Source organism: Mauremys mutica, chromosome 8, assembly GCF_020497125.1.
Source record: "Mauremys mutica isolate MM-2020 ecotype Southern chromosome 8, ASM2049712v1, whole genome shotgun sequence".
NCBI lineage: Eukaryota > Metazoa > Chordata > Testudines > Geoemydidae > Mauremys > Mauremys mutica.
The window spans coordinates 109721760-109733827 of record NC_059079.1 but is presented as its reverse complement, the minus strand read 5'-3'; the positions used below and the strand labels follow the sequence as shown (position 1 = coordinate 109733827).

Sequence of the window (12068 nt, the reverse complement as noted above, 5' to 3'; positions counted from 1 at the left end):
GCATGCAACCCCCTGGAAAACACAGAAACCCCAGAAACCCCCCCACTTGGTCACCGAGGCGGCCGGGTGCCTCGCTGGGCAGGGCACTTCCAGCTCCAGCTGCCCCTAGCAAGCTCTGCAAGGCTGGGTGACCTCTGGGGCTGGGCTCACGTTGCCAGGCCCAATGCCCAGGCCACAGCGCTGCAGCCCTGCTCCTGGGATGGACTCGTGCCGTCCGGAGCAGGTGGGAGGGAGGGCCAGCCCCGGGAAGGCGAGGATTCCTGCAGGGCGGCGTCTGTGTGAGCTGCTGATCCCCATGGGGGGTTCACTGGCAGAGCAGAGCGGCCCCCAGTCCTGTGGGCGCAGCAGAGACCCCGGTAACCGAGCTCCCCCCTTCCCCCGGCCCCGTGGGCACAGCAGGGACCGAGCTCCCCCACCCAGCCCCGTGGGCACAGTAGGGACCCCAGTAACCGAGCTCCCCTGGCCCCGTGGGCACAGCGGTAACCCAGCTTCCTGCAGCCCCGTGGGCACAGCAGGGACCCCGGTAACCGAGCTCCCCGTGGGCACAGCAGGGGCCCCGGTAACCGAGCTCCCCCCCCTCCCCGGCCCCGTGGGCACAGCAGGGGTCCCGGTAACCGAGCTCCCCGTGGGCACAGCAGGGACCCTGGTAACCGAGCTCCCCTGGCCCCGTGGGCACAGCGGTAACCGAGCTTCCTGCAGCCCCGTGGGCACAGCAGGGACTCCAGTAACCGAGCTTCTCCCCCCCCCCCCCCCGGCCCCATGGGCACAGCAGGGGCCCCGGTAACCGGGCTCCCCGGGGGCACAGCAGGGGCCCCGGTAACCGGGCTCCCCGGGGGCACAGCAGGGGCCCCGGTAACCGGGCTCCCCGGGGGCACAGCAGGGTCCCCGGTAACCGAGCTCCCCGGGGGCACAGCAGGGGCCCCGGTAACCGAGCTCCCCCGGCCCCATGGGCACAGCAGGGCCCCCGGTAACCGAGCTCCCCCGGCCCCGGGGGCACAGCAGGGGCCCCGGTAACCGGGCTCCCCGGGGGCACAGCAGGGGCCCCGGTAACCGGGCTCCCCGGGGGCACAGCAGGGGCCCCGGTAACCGAGCTCTCGCTCTTTCTCTCTCTTCTCTCCCTCCCCCACCGCCCAGCCTCTGCAGAGGATAGACAATGAAGTGGAGTTGCGAGGGGAGCAGCATCCCATTGGGGGCTTTGCGTACCCGCCCTCTCCCCACGCCCCAGCGCTGTCCCCCTCTGTCCCGCTGCATTACCTCCCCCACGACCCGCTGCACCAGGAGCTGCCATTTGGCGTGGTAAGTCCCCACGTGGGGAGTGGGGTGGCTGGGCCGGGGGCCCCTCCTGGCTCTGTGCTCGGGGACCGCGGCCACCCCCCCGAGAGAGGAGCTGGGACAGGGCCGTGCTGGTGGGAAGCAGGCTTGTCCTCCTCGCTGGAGTTGGGGCCCTGGATCCCCTGTGCTGGCTGCCTGGCAGCTGCTCCCCCTCCGCCCGGGCTGCGTGGTGGGGCACAGGCCGGGTGCCCCCTGGGGCTGCTCACCTGGCCCTGTGCTCTCTCCCTGCAGCCATACCCGCCCATGATGCCACGGCGACTGAATACCCAGCGATACCGACTGCAGCAGCCACTGCCGCCCCCGCCCCCGCCGCCCCCCCCCTACTACCCGAGCTTCCTGCCGTACTTCCTGTGAGTACCCACGGGGGGCTTCTGTGGGGCTGGGTCCCCGCCACCCCTCGGGCCTCTGCCCCACCGGGGGGCGCCTGCTGGGCTGTGGGGGTGGGGGGTTGGGTTGTGGTTCCTTGAACACTCCCCCCAACGTGACACGCTGCTCGTGGGTAACTGCCCCGCCCCCTCTCTCCCCAGCTCGATGCTCCCCGTGTCGCCGACGGCCGTGGGGCCCACGCTCAGCCTCGATCTGGATGTGGACGATGTGGAGATGGAGAATTACGAGGTGTGCTGGGATCGGGGGGGGGGGGGGCGGATTCCAGCGGCAGGGAGCCCCACAGGCCCGCGCTCCGGGTGCGGGAACAAGGAGACTGCGCCAGGTCTCCTCTGGGCGGGGAGGCGGCTGGGGCTGCAGCTGGGGCGCTCCCGGAGGAGGGGGCTGGAATTTCAGCCGCTCGCTTGCGGAGGGAGTGTGGGGCAGGAAGGGGTAGGAGCTCGGCTGGGACCCTTCAGGTGGGGGCTGGGGAAGGGGCTGCTGGCTCGGGGACCTGTGGGTGGGGTCTAAAGAGGGAGCTGAGCTCTGGGTCCCCGTTCCGCCCCCAGGCGTTACTGAACCTGGCTGAGCGGCTGGGCGAGGCCAAGCCACGGGGCCTCACCAAAGCCGACATCGAGCACCTCCCATCGTACCGCTTCAACCCCGAGAGCCACCAGTCGGAGCAGAGTCTGTGAGTGACGCCGGGCTGTACTGAGCTCCCGGGGGGCCGGGTTTGGGGAGTGGGGGGTGTATCTGAGCTCCCGGGGGGCCGGGCTCGGGGTATGGGGGGGTGTACCTGAGCTCCTGGGGGGGAGGGGGACGGGCGTGGGGTGTACCTGGGCTCCCGTGGGGCGGGGGCGGGGGCGGGGGCTGGGCTCGGCACATTGCACTGCCCCAGCGTGTCCCCTGTGGCGCTGCCAAGCGCAGGCGCCGGGGGGCTGCTGGCTGGAGCCGGTGCCTGGTGACGGTTCCCTTCTCCCCAGGTGCGTCGTCTGCTTCAGTGACTTCGAAGCCAGGCAGCTGCTCCGGGTCCTGCCCTGCAACCACGAGTTCCATGCCAAGTGTGTCGACAAATGGTTAAAGGTACCTGCCAAGGCTGGGGGCCTGCAAACACGCAGCAGCTGGGGCTGGGCGTCCAGCCCGGGGGGTCGGGGGGTGAGCCCGGAGCGGGTTTCAGCAGCTCCCTCTGGTGGTGGGTGGCTGCCCCTGTGGCAGCAGAGTGGTGGGGTGGATCACTGGTCTGGGGTGCGCTGCTGCCCCCGATTGCTCTGGGTAAACCCGATGTTCTTGGAGTGTGCCAGTGGCGTGTTGAAACAGCCCTGTCCGTCAGGGCCGTGCATGCTCCCATGTGAGGGCACGAAGGGGGGGGCAGGGCGGGCGCTACGCCCAGCCCCTGCTGCTGCCCATGCCAGTGAGCCGGGTCCGGGCGCGCGTGCGACCCGCTAGTTCTTAGCTCGGGCCAAACGTCTTCAAACCCTGCCAGAGCCTTCAGCCTGGGCCAAACTTGGCTGGTCAGACAGCCCCATAACCTGCCACTCCCCGCTGGCCGCTGGGGATCACACGCGCCGCACGCCGTGTGCCCCTCCCCTGCGACAGCCCCCGGGGCAAACTGCCTCCTGAGCAGCCGGTCCAGCAGGCTGGCATGGAGAACAGGGTGCCTGGCAGGGGAGCTGGGCACTCCCGCAGTGAGACGCTGCAAAGTCCCCTGAGAGGAGGCCGCCAGGCCCTGCAATCCCGGGCTGGGGAGGAGCAGCCTGCGGGCCTGGCCCGCCATCAGCTCAAGACACCCGTACGGCCTCCAGCACAGGGCCCCTGACACGTCTGTGCTGCCCCTGCACAGCCCAGCCCAGCCTGCCCGTGAGTCAGTGATACTCCTGCGACACGGAGCCATGGCCCTGTTGGGATTGGGGCCCACCATTGGGGGAGGGACGAGATCTGCCCCTCCAGTGGAAAGATCGATGCCAGAAAGCCAAGGTCCGGGGCAGAGCAACGCCAGCACCGTAGCTCCCTGCTGGAGGATCTCGTTGCCAGCAGGGGCTGTGGCCGGGTGGGGCAGACGTGTGGGGAAGGGGTGGGAGCTCCCTTGGACATCCTGGGCAAAGCGGTGGAGAAGGCTGCCGGCCCGTCCGTGACAGTCAAGCCACACTCCACCAGGGCACAGGAAGTGTCCGACCACCTGCTCCAGAGGCCTCTGAGATCGGGGAGGCTGCCCAGGGGTAATCTGCCCTTCACAGCTGGGGCAGGTGCCAGGCTTGGGAGCACAGTGCTGCCAGCCCTGTGTGCCTGACGCTCCCACGCCCCGGGAGGACAGGGAGCCACCCTGGCACGTACGTTTCCTCACCCTCCCACCTGCCCCCAGCCTGCTTTCAGAGCCCTCGGCTGCACGGGCTGGGAGCTGGGCAGGATGGCGGCTGGCTGGCATGGGGGTGTAGCGTCTACGTACGCGGCCCCGGCTCTCTAAACGCCCCCCGGTGTCGTGGGCTCCTGGCTGCTGCAGCACCGGAAGACCCAGCCCCGTTCTCTGGTGCCGAATGCGGCTGTCTCTTGGCTGGGACACCCTGGAGATGTGCTGCTTCTGCAGGGGGCGCTGGGCTGGGGAGAGCCGCTGTCTCACTCGCCTCTCCTCCCCCCCACAGGCGAACCGCACGTGCCCGATCTGCCGGGCGGACGCGTCCGAGGTGCACCGGGAGGCCGAGTGAAGCTCACAGACACTCTGCCGCACAATTCGCTAGAGGAAGAGGACCTTGGGCGAGGGGCCCGGCCGTGTGCTTAGCCCCAAGGCTCTCCTCGGCTGTGGTGAGAATAGAAGGAATCTAGGATCCCGGACACCCCACCTCCTCCCCTGCCTGCGCGGCACGGCCAGGGCCCGGGGCGCTCCCCGTGGCGCCGGGGCTGGCCCCAGAATGGCGCTGGGGGTGTGGGCGGCAGTGCCTCCCTGTGCTCCGCGCACCCCAGAGACGCCGGCCTTGCGCCATCACTTCCAGCTCTTTGTATCTGTTGGGTTTGGGTTTTCTGTTGAGTTTTGGTTTGTGGCTCCATGACCCAGCGCCGGAGCGAGCCTGGCAGGTTTGATCGCACCAGCAGCGCGAAGCAGGAGGGCCAGGCGAGCTGCCCGGGACGGACTGGGCCCTGGCGGGCAGCAGGAGGAAATGGTCAGTGGGGCACCGGGCACAGCAACTCAAGGCATTACCAGGGGCCAGGCCAGTCCAGCCTCCCATGGAGAGCGGGTCGGGCCGGGCCTGGCACTGTCCTGCTGGAGCCCGGACAGGAGGCTCCCCACTGTCTGTATTGGCCTCCCCATGCCGGCTGGCCGGCTGCTCTCCCCAGGCTGAGCTCCAGCAATACTCCTCCGGTGCCATCGCTGACAGGTGGTGGGCAAAACCTCCCGGTCCCTGCCAGTGTGCCCGGTGGAGAGCCCAGCCCCGAGGCAGGACCCTGCATGCCACAGGGGCACCTGGCTTTCTAGAAGGCAAATGAGGTGCGTCGAGCCCCCGGTGGGCTGTCCCAGTTTGCAGGGCAGGTGGCCCCGGAGCAGGCTCCTGCCTCATTTTTCGATATTCTCGTGGTGAGAGGGTGACGCAGGAGCCCCCCATACTCCCAGCCCCACTCGGCTGCTCTGTGCTGAGCCTTCCGCGAGGATCCCAGCAGGGCTCTGCGCTGGCCGGTGGATGTGGGGGCAGGAGGTGGGTATTGATTTAGGTATCTTCCCTTCCCCCAGCTTGTATCATGGAAAAGCTGAGCGGGTGCTGCCCCTCCCTTCCTCTGCCTCCATCCCAGCCCCGGGAGAACGTGCCCTGGTAATGCCTCTGCATGATGTGTTGCTTGTGCCCTGGGTCTGGTCCTGTGGGTGCACACACGGTGCTGCCCAGATGCTGCCCAATCAAAGCAAGGGAGCGGCCAACCCGGTGCCCGAAATGTTTGTCGTGGAAGTTGTGTTGCATGATGTAACGAGAAGAAGCCTCTTCCCGGGGTGTGCTCCGGGTGCAGGGGAGACGGACGCCAGCCCCGTGTAGATGTTCACAATATGCATGCGTGTCTGAGCAGCTTGGAACGTGGTATTGACTCGCTGGCCAGCGGGGGCGAGGGGCTCTGTGCTCAGCTGGTTACTGCCAGGCACCGGACTGCACGTGGCCAGCGCCTCAGGAGGACCGTAAGATTTTCAGGACATTTCCCCCCTCCCCCCAAGGTAAACTGAGTCAGGAGGTGCCGAGGGAGGAGGAGCCAGCTTAACCAACAAACGCACATGGACGTTCCCTCTCCACCAGCCAGAGGTGAGAAGTGGGGGGGGGGGTCAGAGACAGGAGTGCCCCCTTCTCATTTTGTGCCCCACCCCTCCCCCGGCTCACTTGTACCTGGGGCGAGGGTTGGCCACGAGCATGGCCCTGGCGCCCTGAGCTTCCCACGGGCAGACGGGCTTTGTACCACCCCCCCAGGGAGGAGGGACTGCTCTGCTGCTGGGAAGCCCTGGGCTGGGCCATGGTAGGAAGGGGGTGGGTCAGGGCCATGCACTGGCTTAGCAATACTGCGCCCTGGAGCAGGGGGAAAGGCCAGGGACTGGGCCGGGTCCCTGCAGCCATGCGCTTTGGGCTTGGGCCGCTCACCGGAGTTCCTGACTGGGGGTGGGGGATCCAGGAAGCCAGACCACCAGGGGTTGGTGTTGGGGGGCTGGTGCTCAGAATCCAGCTGGCAGGGTGTGGGTGGGATGGCCCAGTCCCCCCTCCCGGGTTAGCCCAAGGCAGAGCTGGGAGCCTCCTGCACCATGTGCCTGGGGCACGGGGAGGCCGGACTGTGGCCAAACAGCAGCGTCAGATTGGCAGAAGCGAAGGCCTTTCCTGCCCTCTCAGCTAATAGTCACGGTATTCTCCAGCCGGGGCCCAGCTGCTCCATTATGGACAATCCAGTTTGTCGCGGAAGCTTTTACACTGTTCTGGGAGAGCTGCCCTTCCGGCTGGCTGAGGCACCGGGCTGGCGTTTGCTCTGGGACCAGTGAGCAGCTCCCCTGGCACCTCCTGCGCTCAGGCAAACCGCAGACACCAGCAGCCCCCATGGGACCAGGTGCCCCAAGCGTGCAGCGCTGGCGCCCTGGCCAGCCCCTCCTCCCCCAGCTTTCAACGTTTTTATTTCATGGACACGACTAACCAAAGGTCTCAATGTACATAGCCGCAGGTGATGTTTCTCTGTGTATAGCCAATCGGAGCAGTGTTGGCACCCACCTGTTTTAAACCCCCCTTTAAAGATGCCTGGTGAAAAGCCTTACGGTTCTTTTGATGGTGACTCGAAAGCTCACAGCTCGTGTGCTGCAGAATTTATTCCAATGAGCAGCTAACGTCTCATTTAAAAACAGCCCCCCAATTATTTAGGATGTTTGTGATTGCTGATTGCGCTGTAGATACCACTGTTACCAATGAGTTCCTGTGGTGGGGTAGTGGACTGTTTACTGTTCTATTATTCCAGTCCCCAGGCCCTCCAGAGGGAAAGCTCAGCGGCTTCCCTGGATGGTGCTAGGACGTGTGTCTGTGTTAGAAAGTTTTATATATATATATATAAATATATATATAATTTTTTTTGCTCTGTTACTTGCACATTTTACAGTTACCTCATTTTCCCATGTATGTATTTGAAAAAAGGCTAATATATAGAGAAAAAGGTTCTTAAAGCTCTAAAAGTGTTTGGTTTTTTCCATTCCATTGGACTCATATTGGTTTTGTAGCATTTAACATACCTAGTCTGTTGTATTATATATATGTGTATTATACGGATTGAAATTTTTAACAGATTTGTACTTTTTTTAAAATGAAAGTTGCTAGTTCGGCTTGATCAAGTAGTGCAATCATTATTTTTTTTAATGTTGTGGCTGATTTTGAGAGGGATATTCACTAATAAATGTATGATGTATACCAACGCGCCGCACCCTGCCTCCCTCTTCTCGCTGCCTCTGGCCAATGCTGGCCCCAGCCTGTGCTTACGCTAGCCTGGGACCCTGGCTGTTCACCCTCTTATCATGGGGGTCAGCACCTGCTCCCCCAGCTGCCAATCACATCATCCACTTCCCAGCAGCCTGGGCCCTGCACTGAGCCTACACCCAGCACACCAGGCAGCATGACCTGGCGCCTACAGGTCCCAGCATGCAATGCTCTAGCTTGAGTCAAGCTTCCCTTCCGCATTGCATGCTGGGCCTGCAGCTTCCAGGCACTGCACCTCCCTATGGCACTGAAGAGGGGAGGGGCCAGGGGGCCTGCAAGCGAGAGTCAGGGCTGTATCCCTGTGACTGATGGGAGCAAGCCCTGGGCAGGAGAACCTCCTGGCTCCTGACTGCTTGAGGTCCGGGGATAAATGAGGTTTGCACAAGCAGGTGAAACTGTGTCCTGGGCTCTGCTCGATGCTGTCGGGGCACCGGACCTGCAGTCCCCCTCCACCGCAGCTTGCTGCGGCTTTTGTCTTCCTGCTGCAGCAGGAACTAGGAGCCTGTGGGTGGAAATGGACCGAAGCTACTGGGTTCTCTGAGCACCAGGTCAGCTCAGGAACTGCAGATGAGACAGTTTCACTCTTCCTGGGCTGGGCCAGGCCACAGGGGTGGAAGCCTGTTCAGGTTTTTGCCCCTCCAATGCTTCCCTGGGGAGGCTGTTCTAGAACTTCACTCCTTTGTCTAGTTTCAAGTCTAAACTTGATGGCCAGTTGATCTCCATTTGTTCTTGGGCCAGCATTGGCCCTTAGCTTCAATAACTCCTCTCCCTCCCTGCTGTATTTATAGAGAGCAACGATCTCCCCTCAGCCTTTGTTCAGTTAGGCCAAGCTCTCCGAGTCTCCTCTCAGAAAGGAGGTTTTCCATGCCTTGGATCATCCTAGTTGCCCTTCTCTGGTCTGTTCCAGTCTGAATTCATCTTTCTTAACAAGAGAGACCAGAACTACACACACTATTCCCGAAGAGGTCTCACCAATGCCTCGTATAATGGTACTAACACGTCCCTATCTCCACTGGAAATACCTCACCTGAGGCATCCTAGGACTGCGTTAGCTTTTTTTCACATCTGTATCATCCCCAGCTTATAGCAAAAATTCTTGTTGCTGGTCTAAGTGCATGACCTTACACTGTGCACCATTACATTTATCCTGGTTTTATTATGCCGGGCAGCCAGATCTTGTCTGATAGTCCTGTCCTCTTCCAGATTGGCACTAGCTCCCAGCTGTGTTATCCGCAAATTTTATTAGCACCCTCCCACTTTGTGCCAAGGTCATTAATCAAAATGTTAATGAAGATTGGCCCTAAGACACCTCCCTCCAGCCTGACTGTTCACCTGTCAGTATGACTCAGTGTAGTCTCCAGTTCCTTAGCCACCTCCCATTACTCCTTCCCCTGGGCTGGCACTTCTTGCCAGCTACTTCGTCCCTGGCTGCTCCCAGACAGGAAGTCAGCTACCCCTTCAGAGAGGCCAGCCAACGTACCCCCACCTGCAGCTTCCACTATCAGTCCAGCCCAGGGTCCAGTTTGAGAACAGTGAGATAAGAACGGCTGTAGTGGGTCAGACCAAAGGTCCATCCAGCCCAGTATCCTGTCTACCGACAGTGGCCAATGCCAGGTGCCCCAGAGGGAGTGAACCTAACAGGCAATGGTCAAGTGATCTCTCTCCTGCCATCCATCTCCATCCTCTGACGAACAGAGGCTAGGGACACCATTCTTACCCATCCTGGCTAACAGCCATTAATGGACTTAACCTCCATGGATTTATCCAGTTCTCTTTTAAACGCTGTTATAGTCCTGGCCTTCACAACCTCCTCAGGCAAGGAGTTCCACAAGTTGACTGCACTGTGTGAAGAACAACTTCATTTTGTTTTAAAGCTGCTGCCTATTAATTTCATTTGGTGACCCCTAGTTCTTGTATTATGGGAATAAGTAAATAACTTTTCATATCTACTTTCTCCACATAACTCATGATTTTATATACCTCTATCATATCCCCCCTTAGTCTCCTCTTTTCCAAGCTGAAAAGTCCTAGCCTCTTTAATCTCTCCTCATATGGGCTCCATTCCAAACCCCTAATCATTTTAGTTGCCCTTCTCTGAACCTTTTCTAGTGCCAGTATAGCTTTTTGGAGATGACGAGACCACATCTGTACACAGTATTCAAGATGTGGGCGTACCATGGATTTATATAAGGGCAATAATATATTCTCCATCCCCTTTTTAATGATTCCTAACATCCTGTTTGCTTTTTTGACCGCCTCTGCACACTGCGTGGACATCTTCAGAGAACTATCCACGATGACTCCAAGATCTTTCCTGATTCGTTGTAGCTAAATTAGCCCCCATCCTATTGTATGTACAGTTGGGGTTATTTTTTCCAATGTGCATTACTTTACATTTATCCACATTAAATTTCATTTGCCATTTTGTTGCCCAAATCACTTAGTTTTGTGAGATCTTTTTGAAGTTCTCCACAGTCCGCTTTGGTCTTAACTACCTTGAGCAGTTTAGTATCATCTGCAAACTTTGCCCCTTTCTCCAGATCATTTATGAATCAGTTGAACAGGGTTGGTCCTAGGACTGACCCTTGGAACACCGCTCGTTACCCCTCTCCATTCTGAGAATTTACCATTAATTCCTACCCTTTGTTCCCTGTCCTTTAACCAGTTCTCAATCCATGAAAGGACCTTCCCTCTTATCCCATGACAGCTTAATTTACATAAGAGCCTTTGGTGAGGGACCCAGTCTAAGGCTTTCTGGAAATGTAAGTACACTATGTCCACCGGATCCCCCTTGTCCACAAGTTTGTTGACCCCTTCAAAGAACTCTAACAGATTAGTAAGACACGATTTCCCTTTACAGAAACCATGTTGACTTTTGCCCAACAATTTATGTTCTTCTAGGTGTCTGACAAGATGTCCTCCCCAGGCTGAGCCAAAGCTCCAAGGGACTGGCTGGAGGGGCATAGCCCCCGTTACCAGCTGGTCACAGCATTCACGCCCACCCATTCGACACAGGGAACATCACCCACCTTGAAATGCAGCTTGTGCCAAGCTGGGATCCAGCAGCTGCTGGAGATGCACAGGTGCTATGAACTGCACCTGCCAGATGGCAGCATCCAGGTTGGCTCTCCAGTGGCCACAAGAGGGCTCCCTAAGGTGACTGAGCACAGGTCCAGTGCCTGGCTGCAGCTGGGCTTTCTCTGCAGGAATTACAGAGTCCCTGAGCTTTGCGCCCCAGGCCCGCAGGCATGTGTAGGCAGGGCCGACGAGGAGGGGGGGAAGCTGGTAGAAATTACCGGGGCCCAGCGGTCTGGAAGGGGGCCCAAGGCCCAGCTGCGTCGGCCCTGTTTTTCACCAGGGCCTGAAGCCGCTCTCGGCAGCGCTATGTGTAGGAGCGGCTGTAGCTCTTCCTTTAATCCTTGCTGCTCACTTGAGTAACAAGGCAATGAAGATGGGTGTGAGGTGATCTGCCTGGAATCTCATTCTGGCAGGGGAGTTGAGAGTCAGGCAGGACAAAGCAGCAGTGTGTATGTGGGATCTGTGGTTGATACCCCAGCGATAGTACCTGGGGCTGCAAAGACCCAGGACAGCAGTTCTTCAGTAGAGTTCTTATGTTAAGATGACCCAGAGAGCTGTGCCCACACTCTGTCAGCAAAAAGGCCAGTAGTTAAGATGCAAGAGTATTTCCAGACAGCCTGGCTGAGACGCAGCCAAAGAAAGGGGACCAATAAATTCCCTTGCAGGTCGGCTGCCTTCACTTACATAGTTCCCGGTACCTGGGTCCTTCCTGGGGAAAGCAGCACTCTCAGCAGTGGGCTGGTCAAGGGAGAGGGCACTCAGCCAGCAATACCTACAATCAACAGGACAAAGGGGTTAGGCTTCCTTAAAGGGACTAATTAACGCTCCTTGCTCTGCTCTTAACCTGTGGAACTCAAAGTGCCGTTGGGAAAGGGGGAACAGCCAACATGAGGAAGGTAAGTTGCAGTTGTAATGACTCTGGTTAGCACCAGTGTAACAGAAACTCTCCTGCCTGTTTCTCATCACGCCAGAGACCTCAAGGTCACCTCCCTTCCTCAGTCCACAACTCCCCCATGCAGACACAAGGCAGCATGACAGGAAGGGGGGAATTCTGCATCCTGACTCAGAGACCTCAGTAACAGTGACAAACCAACCCTCTTCCTTGTGCAACTTGCTTCCAGCCGTACAGCCCAGTACCAGTACTAGCTGGAAGGAGGCTGCAGAACGAGGAAGGTGCTTGAATGGATCTACTTCTCTAGGGCTGGTATGATAGAGGAAGGATTCCCCGCACCAGGCAAGTGCAGGCACTAGCAGAGTGACTAAGATGATGCCTCCCCACAGCTGCCCCCCCCAGACAGCTGGCAGTGTTGTCTTTCTGCACTGGACAACTCC

At 59.9% G+C, this 12068-nt stretch overlaps 1 protein-coding gene across 5 annotated transcripts in view; it reads left to right on the top strand.

Annotated features, from left to right (window-relative positions):
• Positions 1–7596, top strand: part of RNF44 (ring finger protein 44) — a 34250-nt gene extending 26654 nt beyond the window's left edge. For 4 of the 5 annotated variants that reach the window (XM_045026799.1, XM_045026798.1, XM_045026800.1 and 1 more), the window contains 6 exons: positions 1135–1296; positions 1564–1682; positions 1860–1947; positions 2265–2386; positions 2679–2778; positions 4332–7596. In XM_045026799.1, the coding sequence (XP_044882734.1) occupies positions 1135–1296; positions 1564–1682; positions 1860–1947; positions 2265–2386; positions 2679–2778; positions 4332–4394 (654 nt within the window). In that variant the 3' untranslated portion in view covers positions 4395–7596. Of the gene's footprint in view, positions 1–1134; positions 1297–1563; positions 1683–1859; positions 1948–2264; positions 2387–2678; positions 2798–3087; positions 3715–4331 lie in introns of those variants that run through there. The other variant, XM_045026801.1, reaches the window with a different exon arrangement.
• Positions 7597–12068: the final 4472 nt, after the last annotated feature.